The sequence below is a fragment of the Megalops cyprinoides genome, chromosome 13, assembly GCF_013368585.1.
Source record: "Megalops cyprinoides isolate fMegCyp1 chromosome 13, fMegCyp1.pri, whole genome shotgun sequence".
Lineage (NCBI taxonomy): Eukaryota > Metazoa > Chordata > Actinopteri > Elopiformes > Megalopidae > Megalops > Megalops cyprinoides.
In genome coordinates this window covers 26,214,004-26,237,445 of record NC_050595.1, presented here as the reverse complement: position 1 = coordinate 26,237,445, position 23,442 = coordinate 26,214,004, and the positions used below count along the sequence as shown (strand labels likewise).

At 45.5% G+C, this 23,442-nt stretch overlaps 1 protein-coding gene across 4 annotated transcripts in view; it reads right to left on the bottom strand.

The window, feature by feature from the left end:
* tcf12 (transcription factor 12) overlaps positions 1-23,442 on the bottom strand; it is a 99,226-nt gene that overhangs the window by 62,610 nt on the left and 13,174 nt on the right. For all 4 annotated transcript variants that reach the window (XM_036543539.1, XM_036543541.1, XM_036543543.1 and 1 more), the window contains 2 exons: positions 8,240-8,313; positions 1,655-1,757 (listed from right to left, as the gene is read on the bottom strand). In XM_036543539.1, the coding sequence (XP_036399432.1) occupies positions 1,655-1,757; positions 8,240-8,313 (177 nt within the window). The remainder of the gene's footprint in view (positions 1-1,654; positions 1,758-8,239; positions 8,314-23,442) is intronic.

The following is a 23,442-nucleotide window of genomic DNA, read 5'->3' as shown; positions in this document are numbered from 1 at the left end:
CATTCAAAAAAAAAAAAAAAACGCTCTAAGACTTGATTTAATAAGGTTGCCCAGAAAGATGGGTAATTCCATGTAAATCCCAGATATTCCTGCTCAAATTCCATTTGACAAGACTGAGCTCATCTTCCAATCCCAGACTGGAGATAAGCGCAAACAATTTACGTGCACAATCAGATCGTCTAATTCCCTGACACGTCCAGATCATTTCCATATTTCCCTACTCATAAGCGTAATTAGACCCCAGAGCCAGAGAGAATGTGGGATATACGCTGCCATCTCCCCCCCAAAACACACACACACACACACACACATCCCTGTGATCAATAGCCAGAAAGATAACATTGTTTCAACCATCCCTCTGCGCCAGCACCCGTCTGTATAGCGACCACCTTGCATGGCAACGGGTCTCTGGGACGGGGGTGACGGTGGGGGCTGGTGTTCAGTGGTGCAGGAGCCTGTCACGAGCAGAGGCGACACAATGCCTCTGACACGTAACAGCCTCGATAAATAACCTTAATCTGTTGTAATCTGCCGATCGCGCCCAGTAAACAAATGCACAGCGATGAGGAGTCCGATGGGCTTTTTCCCTCTCTTTCCTAACACAATACTCACCCCCCCCCCTTCTCCTCTGCACGGCCTTAGCACCGCACAGGAACAGCGTGTGCCAACAAGAAGCGTATATCTGCGGACCGACTGAGCATAGATCGCGTGGTCACGACTTATCAAGTATTATTTAAAAAAAATAAAAAATTGCTACATCACTACATTCCTGAAACATGACAAATTCCACTGTACACAGGCAGCCAATATATTCTGGATTTTACATGAAAATATTGCCAAGTATCAGAGCTCTGATGCTGGAATGGGGGAAAACAGAACTTGTCGTTTGTGTGAGATGATCCCAAATAGTAACTTTCCAATGAGAAACCATTGTAAGAAATAAGAAAGAATGGTAGCCTGTCACCCCGGTATGAAATACAGCACGCAGCTGCTAATCCTACTGTAAAATCTACACTACAGCTACATTCAGACTAATGTTGTTATTTGCACTTGGTGGAGTAGTGATTCACGTCTGAAACACATCCTGATCTGGTAAGAACACTGGCAGGCATTACATCTGTATTCCAACTTCCCATTGTAGCTTTTTTTCATGCAAACTGCATATTTCAAATAATACAAAAAATGTAGCAAAAACTGCTAGAAAAGCTGGTTTGGTGACTCAAGTGTTTAATAAACTTTGGCACATCTGTTCTCTTTGTTACACCCCCCCCCCCCCCCCACCAACACCCCATCTCCTAAAATAATCCCTGCTGCCATTGCTGGCTGCCAGTGGCTTCTCTGTTCGCTGGGAGCCAGTCTTTTGTGATGGAAAATAGTACTGATGGTGTGACTTAAACCCTGGGGGAGGGTCAGCTTCTGAAGACTGTCACCACAGGAAGAGACCGAGAGAGGGAGAAGGAGGGAGGGAAGGAAAGCGAGGGAGGGAGGGGAAGGGGAAAAAAAAAAACACACTCTACCGAATCGTGGGGCTACCGGCACCGCCGCACATAGCACCTCGTCCACGCGAGGCTTCAGAGACAAAAAAAGAAAAAAAAAAACTGGCTCCCTCCAACCGCGGGGGTGGGGGGTGGGTTGATGTGTATCACCTACTTACCCATGATGCTGGAGTTCATAAAAGGTGTCGGGGACAATCCTTCATGGGGCACTAATCGACTGTCACTCAGCTGATCACCATAATGAGGGCTGTCTGCGAAGTCCTGCGGGCGGGGGAGAGAGAAGAGATCACACTGTATTAAACAAATTATTAGGCAGCAGCACTAATTGAGTGCTATGACACTCCTCTAATTACGGGGAGAGGGAACACAATTGGTCAACTGTCCCCTGAAACCCTGAGATTTCTCATTTGCGCCATTAAAAAAAAAAAATCACTATTTTAATCTTGTTTGGCTTATAACTTGGGGAAGGAAAGACGGTGCCCTTGGGGAGGAGGCAATGTTACAATGCGTAAGCCACAGATGTTACGGAGTGCGTCTCGCCTTTCGGCTGCCACGGGGTTAATGTTCCACGCACCCTTCCACACAGAGCGTTGCAGGAGCGCGCCTGTGTTTTAACTGCGCGCACGCTACAGATTAATCTACACTCGCAAGCACACTCCAGCCACCGCCAGATCGGTTTTATTTTTTCTTTTCTCCTGTTTTTTTTTTTTCTTCGCTGTGGTGACACGCCGACAAACTCCCCCGCAACCAGCAGACGCGCGGCCCCGGATCTGACAAATGAACCTGGCCCATCAATCATCTCGCTGGCACCGCTGGAGCCGGGCCACGCAGACGACATTCCCCCGACACTTATCCTTGGCATTCTCACTCCCCGACTCCTGTCACATCGTGTCAGCCTTCACCTGCCTACCTGACTCATGCACGCTCCCGTCGAGCAATTACACCCTAACTTTCCGACGCGACGCAGATTCTCACTCACAGAGGAATATATGACATATGTACGTTTTTAATATTTATACATTATAATTTGTAAGGAATTACAGTATATACACACACACAAATAAATATATATGTGTAAGCAGACACACATTAAGCACATCCTTCAGAGGAGAGGAGCCTGTGACTTAAAAAAGCCTCCTCCTTTCACTGAAGCTGAGTACTGGCCTTTCATGACAGTTATCAGCTCTGTGGCTTTGGTCTAAATATCGGTCACAGTACGGTCTTTTAAAACTCGCCGTCTCCTGCAATAAGATACTCTGGAGCAGTGCTAATCCCGGGGCCTGCGAAAATGCCCCCTCGCTCCGGTCAAACGCGCTCCCAAAACTGTATTAAATCCCACCGGAGGGACCGCACGGTCACGGGCCCAAAATTTCTATAGGCTTCTCCCCCACGCGGATGCAGAGCCTTCATACCAAACATACAGTGGGGAAGAAAGTCAGTCTATCAATCTATTTTTTTTCTTCCGGGAAACTGTGTGTGTGTGTGCGCGCATGTTTTGGGGGTCATGCATGCGTGTGTGTGTGTGTGTGTTGGGGGGGGGCGTGCAGTGGACTGATTTCAAAGGCTGCCGAGCGTTGTGCGCCGGCGAGGCTGTCCGCAGAGATTCCCCTTTTGTGTTTCTGCCAAGCCGTCGCTTTCGTTAATAACGGCGCGGACCGATTCATTAAAACCGCGGCCCCAGTGAGAGGGGCCAGCAGGCAGGCAACAACAACAGGAGCAGAGGGGGGAAAACAGGGCCCTCGCTTCCTGCAAAAAAACACCCGCACAACTGCCTCAGCCCGGCCCGGAGACAGCACACAGCTAATGAATCACCTCTCATAAGCACCAGCGCTCGGCTCCTGCCTCTCTCTCCTCCTGCCTCTCTCTCTCCCCTCCTGCCTCTCTCTCTCCCCTCCTGCCTCTCTCTCACTCCTCCTCCTGCCTCCCTCTCTCTCCTCCTGCCTCCCTCTCTCTCCTCCTGCCTGCTACTGAGGAAGGAGGAAAAAGGAAGAGTGTAATGGACGGGGCTCACGGAAAACAGCGCGCAGCGGACAACACTCCCCCCCCTCCCCCGCCCCCGGGGACTATTAGATCATCAATAATGGAACATTCATCATTTCCAAACACTCCTGTCCGACAGAGAGGGGGGGAGACAGTAATGCACGCTGTCACTCGGACCAAAGGGGCCAGTTACTGCTGGCTAAATGACTGCCACATCGTCTCTTAAGGATGTGAGTCACGGCCCGGGCCTCTCCCCGCCGTTTAAAAAGTCATCTCTGTCGGCGGACTGTGGCGTCCCAGGTGGGTTTTGCGGCTGGGTCTGAGCGGCGGGGTGTTGGGGGGGGGGGGGGGGGAGGGAGCTGGGGGGTGACCCCGGGCGGTGACTGGCGCGCGCGGGCCAGTCTGGCCACCTCCTGCGGTGCGCCCCGTGTCTTGCCCGGGTGTCCCACGGCGACGGAGTGGCTCGGTCCGCGCCTGTCAGACGCCGGGGCCCGCGCCGCGTGGCTCCCGGCCAAGATCGGCACAGAGGCTGGAGACGGGGCGCGCGAGCGGGCGATGGGAGGGACACAGGGTTTTTCGGGGGCTGGAAAAGGCTGCCTTTACTACGGGGACGCGCGGCATCTGCCTCCTTCTCTCTCACCCACTCAAATCCGGTTACAGCGGAGGCCTTTTAAACTGCCGAGAAAAAGGCTTAAATAAAACACATGCCCTAGAATGCTCAAAATCCCCAAGTGACACTAAGTGAATAATTAAACAATTTCTTACCATTTTTTTAACTAACGACTATTGACTGTGTGCTGTAAATGAAATACTGCCTGACTTCTGAATCTGGGATATTAATTTAAAGCAGTCGGGTCATCAGGGCTCCTTGCTCTCTCCCTGTGGACTGATATCTGAGCCAAAAAACTCACATACCACAACTACAGCAGACCTGAATCGTTGCTTGATTAGGTGATTTAGTTTTTATAGCTGGCTAGGCACTTCTCTGCACAACCACAGGTCTGCCTGGCATGCAAGTCAATCACATCCTCCTTCCGGACCCATCCATACACAACTGTAGCAAAGGGTAATTCAAATGCTGCACTAAAGCATTGGAAGCTGCACCTTATTGTAATGGCTGGAATCCTTCTCAGCCAATCAGCATGCAGGACCGTAACAGTCTGTTTCATGATAGTTAAACAAAGACTGAAAGCAGCCAATCACTATCGAGGATGTAGAGGAATTAAGAGGCAATAAAGTAAAGACATGAGGAAAATCACAGGCCTGTAAAACAGACAAATGAACCTGTGATGGGGGCAGAGTTCTTATACAAGCAGATATCCCCATTTCCCCCTCCCAGTTCAGCACTGGCTGGCTAGAGCGAACTTCACTGCTTGAGGAAAAACGGGCTGATTACTGAGTGATCACTCAAACGTCTCTGTCACATTCACAGTCATGGATAAATAACATTGGTTCCAGATTACATACAAATCCTCCTCAGGCAGTCTTTATCCATTGTCTGCCGCTTCCTGTCTGCTCTCAAAGCACAGCGCAGAGCGCTGTTATTCCCCAAACACTACTGTTACAAACCCATGCTCAGACGGTCTTCACCGACAGACTCACTACACTCCCGCGAAAACAAAGCACAGGAGACGGGAGACAGGATACGCGTGGCGACAAATTACAAAAAAAACGACTTAAAACAGGAGAGGCGGGGATTAGAACAGTGATGGTCTGGGACGCACGCAAACACACTTAGCGCACACCTTTCCCTGACACATCAAAGAAACTTAATCCACAGGCAAACCCGGCTCGGGAGGATGACAAACTGGAGAGGCCTCCCTGAGAGCGCGGAGCAGGTACCATTTAGGGCTGACACAATCGCGCAGTGCTGCAGGAAAAGGCCAAATTTACCGCTGCTGCCATTTACCTCGACTCCTCGATTTTCCTGACGAAGAACGGGTCAACGCGCTTTGTCCGCCTTTTGCTCCAGAGCGGCTACGGAGGCGGCGGAACTCGCTATTGATAAAAACTCATCTGAAGTCAAGGCCTATGTCAACGCATCAAAAGCAGTTTGGGAGGCCGGAAAAAAGAAAGTTAAGAGGTTTTTAAACAAAAAATAATAAGGTCGAGGGATGTAAAGATGAGAAAAAGGACAGAGGGGACACATGATGAACTCAGTTAAAAAGAAAAAAAAAAGTCCTCTGAGCCACTGGAATAGCTTCTGCTTTACTAACAGAATAAAAGGCCCTGTAGTTGGTGAAACATTTCTTCTACACACACAAAGAGAACAAACCAGTGATAAAATCTCTCTCAACATCAAAAAATCTTCTATAAATGATAATCAGATGTTGTGCAGAAAAGCGGTGAAGATAACGAAGCAGAATTGCAAGTCCGAGCCATCGTTTCATCTGTGGTGGCAAACACACCAAGATGCTAACAGTGCTTTCCATAATGGCCAGCACAACTGAAACTGTGACAACCGAGGTGTGTCGGTGGCTGTGGTTTCGCAGGCCGATTTGTCACACGCAGTTAGGGTTCTCAGAAGCGCATTTAAATACAGGGCTGCACTGAAACACGGTAGCTGCTGCGGTTTCGATGGAACCGCCCTGTAATTTCGCCCCCGAAATCACCGCTCGGGCGCCAAGCGATAAGAAAACGCGAGAGGAAGCTTTCGGCTCTGTGGGAAAACAATTTGAGATCTTTGTCAGGGGGGTCGGAGGAGCTACCGCTGGGCCCTGCGATCTGCGTACGCGGCCACGCTAACCAGCTCGCTGCATCCTCAGACTCAAAGCTCTGGAGTAAACCAGTCCTCTGTACTGTTATGCATATTGCCTATTAAAACCTTTACATAAAAACAGGCCCGTGTGTGGAGATTCACAGGGATGCGTGTATCTCTCTAAGGACTGCGGGTCCGGCTTCGCGCAGGCCGGCGTGGGTAATCCGGCAGGCTGTGCACTCCCGAGACCTGAGTAAACACAGGCATTCCTGCAGCGCTGGCTCCAGTGAGCACTGTACGGAGGCGCGAACATCTGTCTGTTTGCTGATGCCCGTCCCTCGCCGTGTCAGAAACGCTGATTTATATGCACCTGGAGCGCAGATATCAAGCGTCTCAATCTTGAAATTCAAATCAGTGCGCCCGCGGTACTATGGCCCGTAGATGTTCATTCGGGAAGGGCATCGGAAAATAAACAAGGTAATCTGGGCCGCGCGGATCTGACATTTAACGGATTTCTAATGAAAAGTGACAGGAGATTGACGCTAGATGAAATTCATACAGGGCGGCAAGAGCAACCAATGTGTAAAAAAGCAAACAAACAAACAAACAAGCGGAGTGGAGACGTCTGTGCTTTAAAACAGCGGACACAGCGCTTCGGGAGCCGCTCCTTCTGCGGCTATGCTAGTGGGGTTTAATGTTTTTGTGCATAAATGTGAAAATATCAAGGTGAATGGACAAAGGCGGTGTACTACTTGTACTACAAAGGCAATGTACTGAAAAGTCAGCCCGTTAGCTGCAAATTGAAGAAAAAATATTTATATTATTTAATAAACGTACAAGTTTCAGCCAAAGCTAAAGAAACATTTTTGATTTTCCTCCAAGAGTTGCCGAATTTTTTCGAGTAATTGATATAGCTGATATAGAACATAGGGTATAATTAACACAAATGCATTGTGTAAATTTTCTAAAGCTCTTACAAGCTCTCATACAGAGATGGAGTCTTTAACATACATATAAACTATAGCATTGACTAAACGTATTTCCAAACAAATCGTTTTTTCAATATTAAATTGTCTGAATCAACCGAGTAACTACATAGTATACAGGAAATCTATTTATTTAATATTAAATGGTCATCATTACAAGAAGAAAAATTCACAGCGTTATATATGCTAGTGAAAAAAACCAGTAGATATTTCATTATAATTTCATGAGAGGAAAATGAGAGAACACCTTTGATGGGTTTATAGGATTAAAATGCAGTGTGTAATTTTTATATACTCTTCCAATAGTGTTTTGAGACTTTCAAGTACATAGATAATTGTAGTCAGTTTTGAAGTCAAAGAGTAGTTTTGTCACGTTTAGGGATGACGCTGTCATTGAAAAGGTCATATCGGCAAAACAGATAACATGCTCAACAGAGTGGTGTAAATGCATTTTCAAGTGTTTGTGTCTAACCTATGCTTGTGTAGGTTCGTTATGGATGTACTATCAGTTCCTCTTTCTTTCTTTGGTTTGTTTTGGTTTGAGAGAAACTGTAACAACATTTCAGCAGGTGTTCATATGCTTCAATTAGAAAAAAGATCAGCTACAAATTAAACTACTACTACAACACAAACGTTTTAAATAAAAAGGATTTCTTGTTGAAACAGAATAATAAAAACGCTAATAATACTCAAAAAGGCTATATAAATAATCATTATTTCAATAGTAAAAGAGCGCTGGTGTTCAATTTCTCTCGTAAGAAACCTAATTTTTAATTTGCTAAAATGAATAAAGGAAATAAATACAGTGATAGAAATGAACGTGAATAAATGGTGAATAAAATAAAAGGTGATGATCATGCTGAGGAACAGTCTGCACATCACGACACACAACATGCACTAGGAGTGTGGTCTAGAAACACAATCACTAATGTACATTACTGTCAGGACTGAAATCCAGCATATTGGTCCAGTCACTGACATATCATGAGGGTGCATGGAGGATGAGGATGAGGACGAGGAAGGGGATGAAGATGAGGGTGGGACACGGCACCCCTGAGAGGGTGGGGGAGGACTCTTACCCTGGAGGACTCGTAGGAGGGACTGGCCTGGCCACCTGCGGCCCACGTCACCTGGCTCGCCCTCTCGTCCATGCCTGCCAAAGAAGGAGACGGACAGCTCTGTCAGCCCCGAGGACAAAGAGGGAGGGACGCCGCGCTCGCCCCGCGCCCCGAACCGACGCCGTGTCTCCGGCACGCACTCACAGGTAGCCACACGCACGCAGGATGGATTGACAGGGCAGACATTCAAACAGGCAGGCGGGCAAATTAATAGACAGACCCAAAGACAGAGAGGGTCACTGGGAGAAGGCTTACAGGGAGCAGGATAAACAGCTGCCTTATAATTAACCCTTTACCAATATTATTTATTCAAAAGCAGTCATTCACGTTTCAAAAAAAAAATCAAAGAGGTCTACAGACTACAGCTAAAGTGAAATTTAGCTTTGACAAAAACAGCCCACTCTTTCACACCCACCCTTTGCATGCAAAGTCGACCCTAAGTTCAGAAAGCGACTTCCCGCAAGTGCTTTTTCAGAGAGAGCACTTCCAGTGAGTCACAGGAACACCCTCTTTGTTCTCAGAAGGCTTGGTACAAAGACAAGGCCAGAGTCATCTCTCTCACTGGGCGAGTGCCCTGCTAGTTTTTTTTTTTTTTAGTTTTTTTTTGGAGAGTGGAAAAAAAACAGAGTATTACTAGAAGCTGGTGACTAATCCATTATGTGTTTTCAAAGGCTCCACTTCACGAACACGAAGCTAATTCGCTGTGCATCGTTTATTTTGGTTTGCATAAATCACGCACCAAAAATTTTAACAAGCCCTCTTTAATATGCGCGCGCACTGAAGTTCTCTAAACTGGCATACGGCAATTTGGCAGTGATTTATAGAGCGGGCCTATCAAAACAGCTGAGCATTGAAACTTAATAAAACTCATATTTTAAAATGCCGCATGTTGCCAAAAGAAAGAGACCGAAAATAAATAAAGCAGACATTATTGTATGGATTCAACATCTGGTAGGTGATGAACAAATACAATATCTGACCCTGAAAATTACATTTATGGAGACTGCTCAATACAGAAATATGAGATCTCAGACTCTTCATGCTGTTTTAGCCAATATTGTTTTGTCGGTAACAGCATTCTATTCACCAGCCCCATGTCAGCTACGTAATTGCGGAGGAGAAAATCATCAACAGCTCACAAGTTATAGATTGTCCTGTTCAAAATTCCATCTTATTTTTTGCTAAACCGCATTACTGCTCCTTTGATTCCGCCCTTCCATAAAATCAAAATCTCATCAAATCAAATATCGAATCGCAAAGAAAGATACAGAAAAGGATTTGTGCGCAGCAATCGTAAATTATAAACAAATGCTCAGAAAAACACCCAGTGGTGCCACATAGAACTTGTTTTTTTATCTCAGAAGTGTTTTTATGCAAAAATGTAATCTAGCAATCCAGAGACAAACCAAAACATTCTATGGTAAAGCAGAACTGCAATATCTAGCATTCTATGGTGCAACAGACAAGTGTATCCAACATTCTATGGTGCATCAGAACAGTAATATATAACATTCTATGGTACGACAGACAGAGTTCTATATACCAACATGGTCATGGAACAGAGAGTGCTGAGTGCAAGCGGGTAAAAGTACTCTTTTCCATCATCAAACTGAGTCGGAGACCTACATCACGCATTGTGAATGTGCTGCTAAGGCTCTGGCCTCCTTCCAGAGACGGTTAACTCAGCAGGCTTCCTGTGTGCTGACTCCACCCCTCCCTGGAGCTGACTGCGGGAGGGGAAAACTCTTTTAGTGGCACAAGTCCATTCAATTCCTTTCAATTCAATTCCATTTAAAAGGATTTACTGACATGACTAATATGGCATCTCCAGGCTTTTCGGCATTTGAAAGAACATGAGAGACTAAACCTTACCATTCTGAAATAAGAAATCGTAATAATAATAGTAGCAATTTCAGAAAAGTAAAAATGTATTTATTATTCCTCATTATAGAGCATAATCGTATTCCTGCTCAGAAAGCCACACTCCCTCCCCACCTCTGTGTGGCTCAGCGACACGGTGGCCCCCAGCACTGTGACGATACTGAAGCTCCAGTGGTGCCCTGGGGGTGCTACCTGTCACCATTGCCTGGCCTCAACCCTTTCTGACTGCGCCTGAAGACGAGGGGTCACTTTCCGCTTGGCTGGGCACCAGGACTCACCATCACCGGCAGCAAAACAGAGTAGGTGTTTGGGGAAAAAGTGTTTGAAATAAATGGAGAAATTAAACAGACAATTTCAGTGAAATGTACCACAGTTGGTGTAGTCGAACTGGGTAGTAATTTACTTTGATGTCACTGGACCAAAAAAGGTTCATCAGCTTCAGCAATGAATATGTTAGTCCAAGAGAAACAAACCATGCAAATGTGTTCAACTGCTGGAGTACAAATTTAGACCGAGGAAAAAAACCCAACTCTTTTAACCCCTTCCTCACTAATACAGGAGTCTAATATTCAGGCTTCTCCTGTATCTCCATGTGTGAGAACACAACAAGTGGCTCCAATGTTTTCCACAGGCCACAAGAGAAGGTGATGATGTGAGGTTGTATAGCCAGGCTCTGGTGTGACAGCTGTACTGAGGGCTGTCCACAACCAAGCCTTATGAATCACTGCACACAAGCTTACATTCAGCATAACCATCCCAAAGCCCACACAGGAGGAGGGGGGACAGTGACACTCATGAAATATTCACCACATACAAAGCACCTTCAACCTGTTTGGTGTCTTAAAGTGATGTGAATCTTTTACATGCAGAGATAACAGGCTTCTGCTGATATCTTCCTTGCTCCTCCCATGGACTTACAGCAAGAGCTCAGACCTGCTTCCCTTGAACACTGATCTTTAGGTAAGATGTCAAATTATACACTTTAAACTAAAGGAACTACGCAAATTTATATATCATGCATAATACATTATAATACATTACAAGTTATAATATAAAATCATGGCTAAGTGAATGTCATAACATTATGGCTGCTCTGTATACAGTATATAGTATACTTATTATTCCAGACAACCTTGTAAGAACGTATGTGATTTCAATTTGAGGACATGCACAAGACAATTTCAAAAACAGCAGCAGAAGTTAGGCTAAAAATGCATATAACACAGCAATCACATTTGGCTTTAATTGAAGCCTCATTTCTGTGGTTGCTGGTCTTATGAGTCAGCTGGTCAGTTTAGCTTGCCACTAAACCACTGAAGACCAACGTCATGAGACACTGCACGCTGAGGTCAGAGAGGGTTTCTCATACACCGCACGCTGAGGTCAACCCGATGGCTCTCACTGGGCCCGTCTCAACCTGATTGGTCGACGCACTATGGCAGCTGATGGAAAATGGGAGTTGACTGTACCCATCTTGCCAAGAATCTGCATGTAGAGTCCTTAAGATATGTCAGGCATCCCTGAGCTTAGTGCATATGCGAGGGACACATGAGGTTCTGCTGACGTGTACGGTGGTGAGTGAGCGGTTTAGTGCACTGGGGAGTAAACAGAAGCAGAATCCACAACAGCACTGGTATTCACTGCACCACCACTTTAGTTTACATCTGGCTTTCAGGGGAAAAGACAAACATCTGGATGGATGAAAAAAGAGAAGTTGGTGAACTCTACTGAAACCATTCTGTGAAACCCACTGTTATACAACAGATAAGTTACTCAAACAGAATTGTCAAGTTCCATGTAAAGAAAGAAACTGTAAAATGTCTTGAAATTTGTGGTAATCACATTTTCTTTGCCTGTTATTCAAAAATGAGGGGAAGCAGCCATTAACTAATTAACCTGAATCAATCCTATTGTTCTGTAGTGGTTTTGTTGCTCTTGCACCAACTCAATGGGAGGACCTGTTGGGACTGTGTGGGTAGGTATAAGATGTCAGTCATGAATGATACTGAAATGCCAACTTGCTCCAAGGAATGGGCAGTTGGTCAAGTTTCTGTTAGCTGGGACTCACTGCTTGACATAATAGAACTGGGTGGTGGCCAGTGCAGTCTTTCAGACCTTTGTGTGTGTCCCCTGATGAGATGAGTTTGATCAATGCCATAATTAAAAATGTCATTGTTGGGTCCTGTGTAATATGTAAAATGGTATTGCACTGTATACTATAATCTCACCAGAAGCGTAAAACCAGCAGAACTGTGATGCATGTTTACAAAAACAAATATTCCATCACCACCCCCTCATGGCAACTGTACAATTAACAAATTCATGCATATAAATCAACACATGGATGGATAATAAACATGTTACAGTCCTCATTGTGATAAATTACATTACAACTTTTGAAACATTATGCTGGCGATCCTCTGACCTTGATCCTGGTAAATTCTGGCTCCTTTTCTGGGTCACTACTCTTATATATTAGACCCGTGAGATACGCTCTATCACACAGCACTCTGAGGTCAGACACAATGTTCACACTCATAAACTGAACACAGAACAGAGCAGTAAGAAAGCAGGCAGGTTCAGGTGTCAAGTCTGGGTCGGCTGGTTTCTATTTGGAATGCAGGAACAGGCAGTCTCTTCCATATCCTACTGTCCTCCTGAAGGGTATGGAAGGACCCACAAAGGACAACTTCCTTCAGTGGCTGCATTGGCTTTTTATTACTTTCTTATTGTAGAGCAATGCAATAATTCAACAATGAAAGTACCATTATTGCATGTTCCCATAAACCCCTGAGCTGTCCTTTTGTCGTAGGTTATACCTTTCACTGTTAGCAGTATTGATAAAAATCAATGACATGAGTTATATAGCTAGGTTTTTTGATGGCTACCTAGCAACTTGACACAGCAGGAGCAAACGAATAAATGCACTACTGAAAAAGCATAGCCCTTTATTAAACTGCGATATTTACTTCCTTAATGATTTCATTTTCAGGTATCTCCCTTCAGACTTATTGCTTCAAAACAAAGCTAGACATGTAGCGACCCAGCTAATGCAATCAATTAGCTACAAGACAAAATACAGCCTAAAAGTCTGTTTTGTGAGGTAGAAAATGGAATCGACAGCTACTGAATTATGTCAAAAACAAAAATGCAACATAAATCAATGGTAAAAGCTAACTAGCTACCTATACAGCAATACAGCAAACAGTGCCTGTGACCCCTACATCATAAACCACTCATAGAAAAAAAGATTAGTAAATCTGCACATTACATGCTGTAAACTGACGCTAAATTTCACTTTATTTGTTATTCATTGAAAGGGAAAGTAATGCTAGCTAATTAGGTAGCTACTCTTAAAAAGGGACTTATGGAACAATTGTCTGGCTACAGCTTGCAAAGATCAAGGCCTGAGAGAAATCTGATGAAAAGATTTCAATTATCGACACCGTAACCACTATTGCCTTCCATGTTGCTAAATTTTTATGGAAATGCATTACCCTCACAAGTAAAGGCAGAGTTGCTTCACTGTCTTGTATGAAGCAGAGAGGCTGGGAAGAATCTTAGCCTGAATGCTGTCTGACTCATCTAGTACTGGTACAAATGAGAAAGCAGCTAGCAAGAGGCTCTACAACACCACACACACAGACAATAAGGGTATGGTAGAATTGCAAAATAACACATTAAATTAAAAATCAGGATAAACACGACCCTAATACACCTCCCTAATGTCCCGTCTTGGCAATGGTCGGCGGTCAGCGGTACCCAGGGGCGGTGTGTAATTATAATGATAAAGAGTATGATGCATGTCCAGGATCATTTACCCTTGTGAAATTAACCTGAAAGAAACAATTCATGCTAAATGCCTCCAACTAAAAGAGAATCTTTCGTTTCTGTCTCCCTCTGCACAACTGGTGCCAAAGACAGTTCATTCACATGCAGTTCTTGTCGAGTTGAGGATTTAAATATGGATTTTATTTGGCACACACGCAGCTCTGTGCTTGGCTTTGTCTCTGTTGTTTTAGTGTCTGGCAGCCATGACAGATCTTTGTTCAACTTGCCACTTTCTAATTCTTTTTTAGTTTTAAGGATCATTAAAGCATTTCACATTTGTGGGTTTGCTAATTCATTCATCGAACATTTTAATCGTCATGTTTGGTATCAAAAAAGTCCAGCAGTGAGCACAATGTAAATGGTTAAATGCACGGAGGGCTTGCTCACTTGCATACATTTGCAGGTTATTAGCCTGAAATAGAGACTACTTGTCCTCAAATACAGATAGAGCGCATGTGACAAATGCTGAAAGACTCGCTGGCAGAGAGGCGGAATGGCAGTACTGAGAATTCCATTCATTGCAACAAATTTCTCTTCACATTCTTTCCAGTAACCACAGAACCCTGACTGTCCTGTTTTTTATAAGAGCAAATATTCAGCCGAGATGAAAAACCTCCGTTATCTTCCCAAAGATGGTCTCTTTGTTTTCTTTTTGGTACCAGAGGTGAGCCCTCCCCCCTGATCTGACTCTAGAATGTTAAATAAAGATGCTCATTTAGAGTCGCATGCCAAAAACTGTCCAAATTTCAAGAGCTGAAATTTAACCTCTTTAGTGTAAAGTGACGGGAACTGAAGGGGGTGTGAAAGATTTGGCAACGCCCTCTCCTCCCCCCCAACATCCACTATCGCTGAATTCCTTTCCATTTTTAAGATGAGTGACAGTCACGAAGCTTCATCTGCTGTGTGTGCGCACTGTGGCCTGAATTTAAACCTGTCAGGGAGAAAACAAACGGCATTAAAGCCTTCTTCGTCATAGCCCTGTAATGATGTGTTTATTTGTTCTCAGCCTGGCTTAGTCACGCGCGACTGGGGCCAAGAGTCGTGGCAGAACTTCTCCCCTTTGAAAAATAAAATAAAAAAAACACACACACACTGGCATCTGCACGGGAGGATCATAAAGACTGTAATTGCGATGACATTAATTAGTCAGGCTAGTATTTCAAAGGGAATCTGGTGAAATATCTGCTTAAAATAAAAGGTCCAGAGCAGCGATTCCAGGAACATCTTTTATTGGAGTATGTGACCGCTGAATAGCCACGGTCAAACAGAATTACCCAAAATGTTCAAGAGACTGCATATTAGTACAGTACGTTCCTGCAGGGGAAATTGATGTGTAATGAAAATGCATGCCCAAGAGAAACCTCAATCTTTCCTTTATTGAGTTACTTTCCTTCTTTTGGTTCAGAATAATAGGCCAGATAAAGAGACATGACAAACACTGAAGACGTTTAGTTCTCAATGAAGGCAGGACAACTTTTATAATAAATGCTTTCAAGTAAAATAAATTTCTTTTCATTTACTTTTTATCTATATATGTCCTGCTGACCTTTTAGCTGAAATAGCCTCTTGTAAAAGGTTTTAAAATGCAAATACACACAGCGAGTTTCAATACATTTTCTGTCTAACTTTACCTTTTAAATTGTTTAATATCAATTAAAAAAATAAGATTGGAGTAAATTACAAAAACACAAAATAAAAACAGGTCGGACAACAGAACACTCATTGACTAAATGTTTTCCATTACCTGACCATACTAAAAATGTATCACATTGGGAAAAAAACATATTAAACACAATATCTGAAATATACCTTAAATATCTAAGCATGAAATATGGCACACACAATTTGACAAGAGGATGTCAACAAAGATTTGCTCAAGAAAAAAAGCAAGAAAATTAAGTAAGCAAAATAAGCAAGAAAAATTGACATGGTCCAACCCTTTCTCTTAAATGTGCTGGCTCCATTTAAACCCGGGCGCAATCTGTAAGACTGGCAGCGCTGCAAGGTTTTGTCTCAAACTCAAAGCTATTTTCGCTAAGTTCCCTGAATGACTCTTCCCCTCTTCGAAGTCAGAGGTGCTTAACGTGCTGTGGCAACACCAGATCCCTGCCAGCTGACTGTCAGGAACAAACATGTAATATCCGCGACGTCTCATATCAAACGCGTGGAAGCATAACCTTGAACAGGGGCAAATATTTCTCTTGGCAGTGTCTGACATTAATTGCCGAGTAGCAGTCCCCCCCCCCATGTCTTACAGATGATAAAAAAAAAATTTGCAGCTGCAATATCAGCCTACAACAACACAAGTGGATTTTATATATTTTACTTGTATATATTTACTTCAAATGACAGTTGTCAGCCAGTGAGAAAATATTTTACAAGACATCAGAAAGCAGGATCTTTGTGACTTTGATGGAATTTGCTGTCTGCTGAAATGTTGAGAAATTAAATTCTGTCCTAAGTTCTAAATTCAGCAGGAGCCACAGCATGGAAACTGCATGAAAATTATGACAAGCAATTCTGGCTCATGGAACATTACAGCTTGTTTCCTGGTACTGCACCGCCTAAACAAAATGAGATCTCACTCTCCAGCTAGAGCAAATGGTCTTGAGTCTGAAACAGAAATACAGCAGACATATAACACGAACATACACACGAGCCCTGAATATATACATTTCTGCATCACAGAATGTTGCATTCCAGCTTATGTTTGTGAAAACAAGCAACAAAATGTCTCATTAAAAACTGAAATTATATTCATTATTTATTAATATTCATAAATTATTAATGACAGAAAACTGTCGCCATTTTTTCCACAGTTGAAGTGAACTGGTGAAAATGGGATAGATGGTAAATTTGTTTTTTTCTCGGATGCATTAATACAAACACAAAATTCAAAGTGCAGCTGTCACTGTGTACACCCCCTCCACACACACACACACACACACACACACACACACACACACCTGAGCATCCTGAAACTGAATTACGCGCTTCCCCAATGATTACGATCTGACAAGTCCGATATAACAAGTCTCCCTCGGTATTAAAAAAAAAAGGAGCAATTCAAAGAAAAATCGCGGCGATGCCGGCTTAACTATGTTAGAGCTGACAGGCTGTAAATAAGAAAGTAAAATGACACGATGTGGGTGGAGGCTCGATAAGGAAGAGAGGGGGCGCAATGCGGCCCCCGTCGGAGCCTCCTGAGCGCCTCCGACGCTCCCCCTCGCTCCCCGGAATGCACGCACTGATGAAAGGGACTTTGTCAGGACCATCAAGGTGTCTTCATTAGACAGGCGCCGTGCTTCCGCGACGCAGCCATCCACAAAGCGCTGTCAGGAAGGAGCAGGAGCCGGCGAATCAAACGGCGAGGCTGCTCCAGACGCTCCGTGTTTCGGCGGGGGTGTGTGCAGGGGGGGGCAGATTAACACAACATGCTCCGTCAATGGTTTGATGCCAGGCTATACGTTGGAATGAGCTACGGGGGCCTTTAGCAGCACGCATCAAGCAGGACCTACAACGGGGCCGCCGCCGGAGCGCAGCTGGAGGTTACTGTGCCGTGAGCGGAGGCAGGAGTCACCCCGAGCCCTTCCTCTCTGATCCACCGTCGCCTCTCTCGCGCGCGGCGCGGCGCGACAACAGCCTGCCAGGCGGAGCCGCCACGAACGCGGCGTGCTCTCCCCCGCCATGAAAGGCAGCGCTGTTCACGCGCTCCGACGTTCGCAGCGCAAATAAATGCGGGCGGCAATTAGAAAGCGGGGCGCTTGTGGCCACAATGCAGCTTTATAAACATCATCTCCCCCCCCCCACACCAGATCACAGGGACCCTGCTTGACTCAGTAGTGAGATCAGCACCACGTTCTCTCATTGTCTGTGGTTGTGGCTGTATTGGAATGATGACTGCAGCAAAGAACTGAATTTATATAACAGGTTGCATCCCATGCGAGTGCCTTAGAAGGACGATTATCCCAGCCATGACCACTGTGTAGCTGCTACCTGGGTGATGCAGGACAGTGCAATCTGTGCCAGAGCATTTGCCACATATCGTAACACTGCATTTGAGGAAAATATGGAGGACCCTTCCTAAAACTAATGTGAACCTTTGTTGTCTCACATTCATTTTTTTTAATTCCACAAACAGGTCATTTTCAGCATGTAAGACGATCACTAAAGAAACACACTCACAATTTTTGAATGTTTCTTTTACTTCAAAAGTGCATTTGATATGAACAGTGATGTGATCATTGCATACGTTTTAAATATGAATATAAAAACAAACTGATAGAAAAAAGGATGGAAAAAACAATCAACCTCCTTTCCAACGGTTCAGAACTGATATAGAAGGTAGCCATATGGTTTTTACACAGAGCTACCTCGCTAGTCAGCTGATACTCAGCACACAGAAAGAGGCTCCATGGTCAATTAATACTACAAGCACAAACAGGCTCCTTGTGAAGAGGAAAGGAAAGACCTAAGACTATGTCACTTTAAAGGAAAAAAACACACACTCAACCATGTTTCCAGCAGAAACAGGTGCAGAGGATAATTACTGTCTCTTCCAAGCGGCTAACTTTTAATGTCTGTTTTCCCATTTGTCCTCTGGCTTTCCCTGTGCTTTCGAGGGGCCTTGAGCAGGCCTGGCAGCACCGCCATGCCGCGTTTGTCTGGGTGTCTCCACTTCACATGCGCTAATCCCAGACTCTCATTCCCTGCGATTTCCACACTTCCTTCCTGCACTGTGGCCTCGCTCTGTTCCAAACGCTTATTAAGGAAAGGTGTTTCTCTCCGGGAGAGTCCCACTCCTCCCCCTTCCCCTCAAAGTCCAGTTCCATCACTGCAGAAACAGCACAGAAAAGCAAAACACACACACACACACACACAAACATACACATAGACAGACACACACACACCCATAATAAAAAAAACTACAACCCACGTTATATAACTGGAAGACGTCCTTGAAAAACCTTCATTTTTGCTGCCAAAATTTTGAGCTATAAAACAATTTTGTAGGTACACAAGACTGAAATTCATTTTCATCGTAGTATTTTATTTGTATTGGATTACTATTGGAATTTCCCTTCCCTTTGAGAAAATATGTTTTCATGAAATGGATAAAGGCTAATCAACATGCTTGGACATAATCTGCATAGGTGACACTTTACATTCATATTATATGTATACTGTCCATTTACTAACTGTACTATATGATAGTCAGCTATTTTGAAATAACTTGAAATTACAACCTAACTGTAAGAACAGGCTCTTTTAAAGTGTGACCACGATATGACTGTATATTAATACGCTCCAGACGCTTAATAAAACAAACACTTTGAAGCTCTCCAGAGGAGAACTTTTGCGGGGATTGAGACAAAAGGACAAGTGTGAGATCACCACCACAAGTATTTCCAATCAGCCCAGTGTTTATTACCTCAGAGGGCTTTATTTCTGTTGGGTTCCTCATCAGTCCAGTTAATCAGAGCTGTGCAACGTGACTGTTCCAGCACTACCCTGGCAAACCCCTTCAGTTACAGGCTGAGTGCTGCTGAAGAGACCAAAGATACTCTCACTTCAGCCTCTACTGACACTTCACAATTACATTCCAGCAATCCACATGAAGAAACCTTAAGGACGACTCAGGGCGTGATGCGCGGCCATTGTGTCATGGCAGCTGATGTGCAGAGCCATTCTGTGCCAGGCAACTTCATTACATTACATCACATTACCGTCATTTCACCGCTACACCACACTGCTACCTTGATAAATTAATGGGACTGTGATATTCACAATCACCATTAGCTAACACAGTTAGCAAGATAAGCACAGTGGCACATGCACACACGCACGCACACAAACAGACATATGCTACTTACACACACATACAGTCATACTCACATCTCACACACACGCATGTGTGCGTGTGCGCAGACACACACATATACACACACGCTGACACTGTCACAGGTGCGCACACACACACACATACACACACACACACGCACGCACGCACAAACACTGTTGCGGGTTCACACACGCACACACATACACACACACACACTCGCACAAACACTGTTGCGGGTTCACACACACGCACGCACGCACGCACACACGCACACACACACACACACACACACACACATACAAACACGCACAAACACTGTTGCGGGTTCACACACATGCACGCACGCACGCACACACACACCGCTGTGCGCTGTGTTTAACGACGGCCCCGGCCTGATGGGTGCTTTGCGCCGAGCGTTTCCTCATTTTCCTCCGCTCCCTGACCCAGTCACAGAGCTGTCATCATGGGGAAGGCCTGGCCGTGCCGGTGGAATGCTACAGAGGAAAGGGACGCGCTAATTGCCCGTTTGGGCTGGGCCCGTCTCCCTCGGCTCGCTCCTCTGCCGCACATTGTTTTCAGGAGGAGCCAGACCAGCGCGGAGGACAGTGGGGGAAAAGTGCTGTCCTTGAACCGCATCTCTGGCAGAGGACCAAATCAAACAATACTAACAGAACAATGCCGGTGACGTATCGGTGTGCAGGGTGATCTGTTACCCCTGCTCCCAGTCAGACCGCTCAGCCCACCTTGTGCCAGCATGACTAATGAGCGTTACCCCACCCTCATCCTACCCTCTGTCCACTCATGGGGACATATCCCAGAGCCCGTCTTCCTAAACTCATCTCCACCTTGGGAAACACCACTATCTCAGTGAATCCTTATGTGCACACACACACGCACACACGCACGCACGCACGCACGCTCACGAGACACAGTGCCCTACCAGTCGAGGAACTGCTCAGACTGACCCACTAAACCTGGCAGAGGACAAGTGCTCTTGTCACAGAAGCACAACCACCACCGCGCATCATATTCATTTAAATGTCCAGACACAGACCAGGCAACACCCTTCGCTCTGGTTTGTTACACTAAGGCTGTTACCAGCGTTCCAAACATAGGTTTCCCTGCACACGGGTTTTATAATGAAAACATTCACAGGTGCGTGCATATTCAGTGCAGTTCAGGCACAATCCTTTTCTCTACCCAACATGCTGATGTCATGGAATCCAGGCCTTTATTGCAATCATAACCATGGTAACTGACAAAAATGGGGTGACATACATGCAAAGTTGATGGCTTTAGAAAAGACCAAGATTTAGCAAGAGCCCGTTGTCTGTAATTTATTGTTCTAAATCCTTCAAAAGACAAATTAAAAGCCAGGAATAAACCAGTGGCACACACTTAATCCCCCCAAGTCCTTTTAAGAGAAGAGATTGAAGTTCAATTCGATTGGTGTTTTGCACAGCGGAGGGAGAGGGAAAAAAAAGAGGGAAAAAAAAGAAAAAGCGCTTCCGACCCCAGCCCTAAAAATAACAAACCATATTATGCAGTGGCAAATATCCCTTTACATTGGAGCGGCTGTCCTGGCCACTGCTGGCGGATTAGTCCCGCAGAACAATGACTTCTACTCATCAGCATTTTCTATATCTGAAATGTAAATCCTGATAAATGCACTCACGGTCGGATTCGCAAACTGGCTGCTAACACTTGAGAACTGTCACCGTGGGCATGTCGGATGGGGGGCAAACAAATGTGAAAAAATCCAGCATGCTGTTAAATGTGCCGCACGCATTGGTGTGCATGAGCAATGCTTTTCCGATGTTGCAGTCGCCGTTGTAAATGAATGTATAACCAGCGCCTCAAAGCGGAAGGTGCCGGCCGCGGAGTTGTGAAAGGGGGCCCATTAACGGGATAACATTTGATCAGCTGTGTTTTTTTGGCCAGGGACGCGGGCGTACCTGGACGCCACCCCGCGGCTTCCTTTAATGCCGGCTCGCACCTGCTCAGAGCGCCCCCCCCCCCCCCTCCGCGGCGTGCCCTATCGCGCCGCTTATCTGCTAAGGCAAATAAAAGTTTGCCGGAGAGGAAGCGCAAACAGCCGGGCTGGCGCTGAGGAAAACCACGAGCGCCGGTGGTCGGGGGGTGGCCACGGGGCGCGCGTAAAGCCGGCCGTTCGGTAAAGGCCGCCCTCAGACGCCCACTCAGTCAGCAGAACGCAAACACAAACCGCACGTACAGGAGGGCGACGCGGTGTCACGCGTCCAGCTGCACGATCCCCTCGTACAGGTGCATCGTGGGTCACTTCGTGGGAGGACTTCTGGGCCTGCAGCCACTTACGAGCATTTTAATTCGAGCTTAATTTTTTTAAAACATTTTGAGTTGTGCAAAATCAGCAGATTTCTGAAGGACGCACAGTGGGTCCCATCAAAGAGCCACATTCTCTTCAGGCACATGGGGTTAGAGGAGCGAACAGCTCCTCTTAAATCAGCGGGAGGGCAGCTTCCTTGGAGGGAGGAGGTGAGGGGGGCTGTCCAGGGCATGCGGGTCCCAAAGGGAGGATGGGCGAGACATCAAGAAGACCATCAGAAGCCTCTTCCTTCAAGCTCCGCTATGTTACACCCTGCCCAAGCTCACTGCGCTACTGTCAATTGCTGGCACTGACAGCGGCATTCGGTGGCATTTCATACACACCACCCTGTATTAAGGTGTTAGGCAGTGACCCTCAGTGCACGTGCCCACTGATGTGCTCTTAGACGGAAGCTGGCCCACGTTCTCCCAATAATTCCTCCTCCTCTACCAACTCCAGTGAGAGTCGTGCACGTGCAGCCGACGCCCACTGTTCCCAGAACAGTCCTTTTCCAATGGGAAGTGAGCAGACTTCACTCTCAGTGCACATGCCTGCTGACCACAGACCAACCCCTTACCCGTGAAAAGGGAGCCTACTTCAGTCATAGTGCCAACACCCACTGACCCCAGACCAGTTTCTTTCTCATGGGAAAGGAGCCGACTTCACTCCCAGTACTGTCAACTGTTTAGACCCCGGAGCAAGACATGGGGGTTAGACATTTTCCAACAAATACCATGTCTACCAATGCTACCACTCCATGCTGGTTGTAATGAAAGTTGGTCTGATAACAGAGGAATTAATCAACTCTACATCTAGCCATCAGTTCCACATCTCTTCTAACAGGCAGACCTGTTTCTCTTTACTTATATGGTCATTTAACACTAGACCCAGGACCAAGGCCTGAACCTCAGCCTACCTAATGGGGAACCACCAACTCTGTTAAAAGCTCAGGCCTTTGTAGATCATTTTCCATTTAATTTCGATACACAGGTTCAGCTTCCTGGGCCTTAATCCCATTACAGCAACACTGAGTGGTGTGTGGGCCGGGGATGCAGAAATGTGATGAAGCAGACAACATGAACTACACACTGCTGAAGGTTTGCAGAGTAGATGGAAATTCACTCACTGTGTGTCAGTAAACCGAACCGCAGGAAAAAAAAAAAAAATCCCCATCAAAAACAGGTTAGGGCAAAGCTGAACATTCACGAATCCTGGCAGAAAATATGTATTAAACAGACAGATGAGGTGGGCTGCACAGTTCTAAGC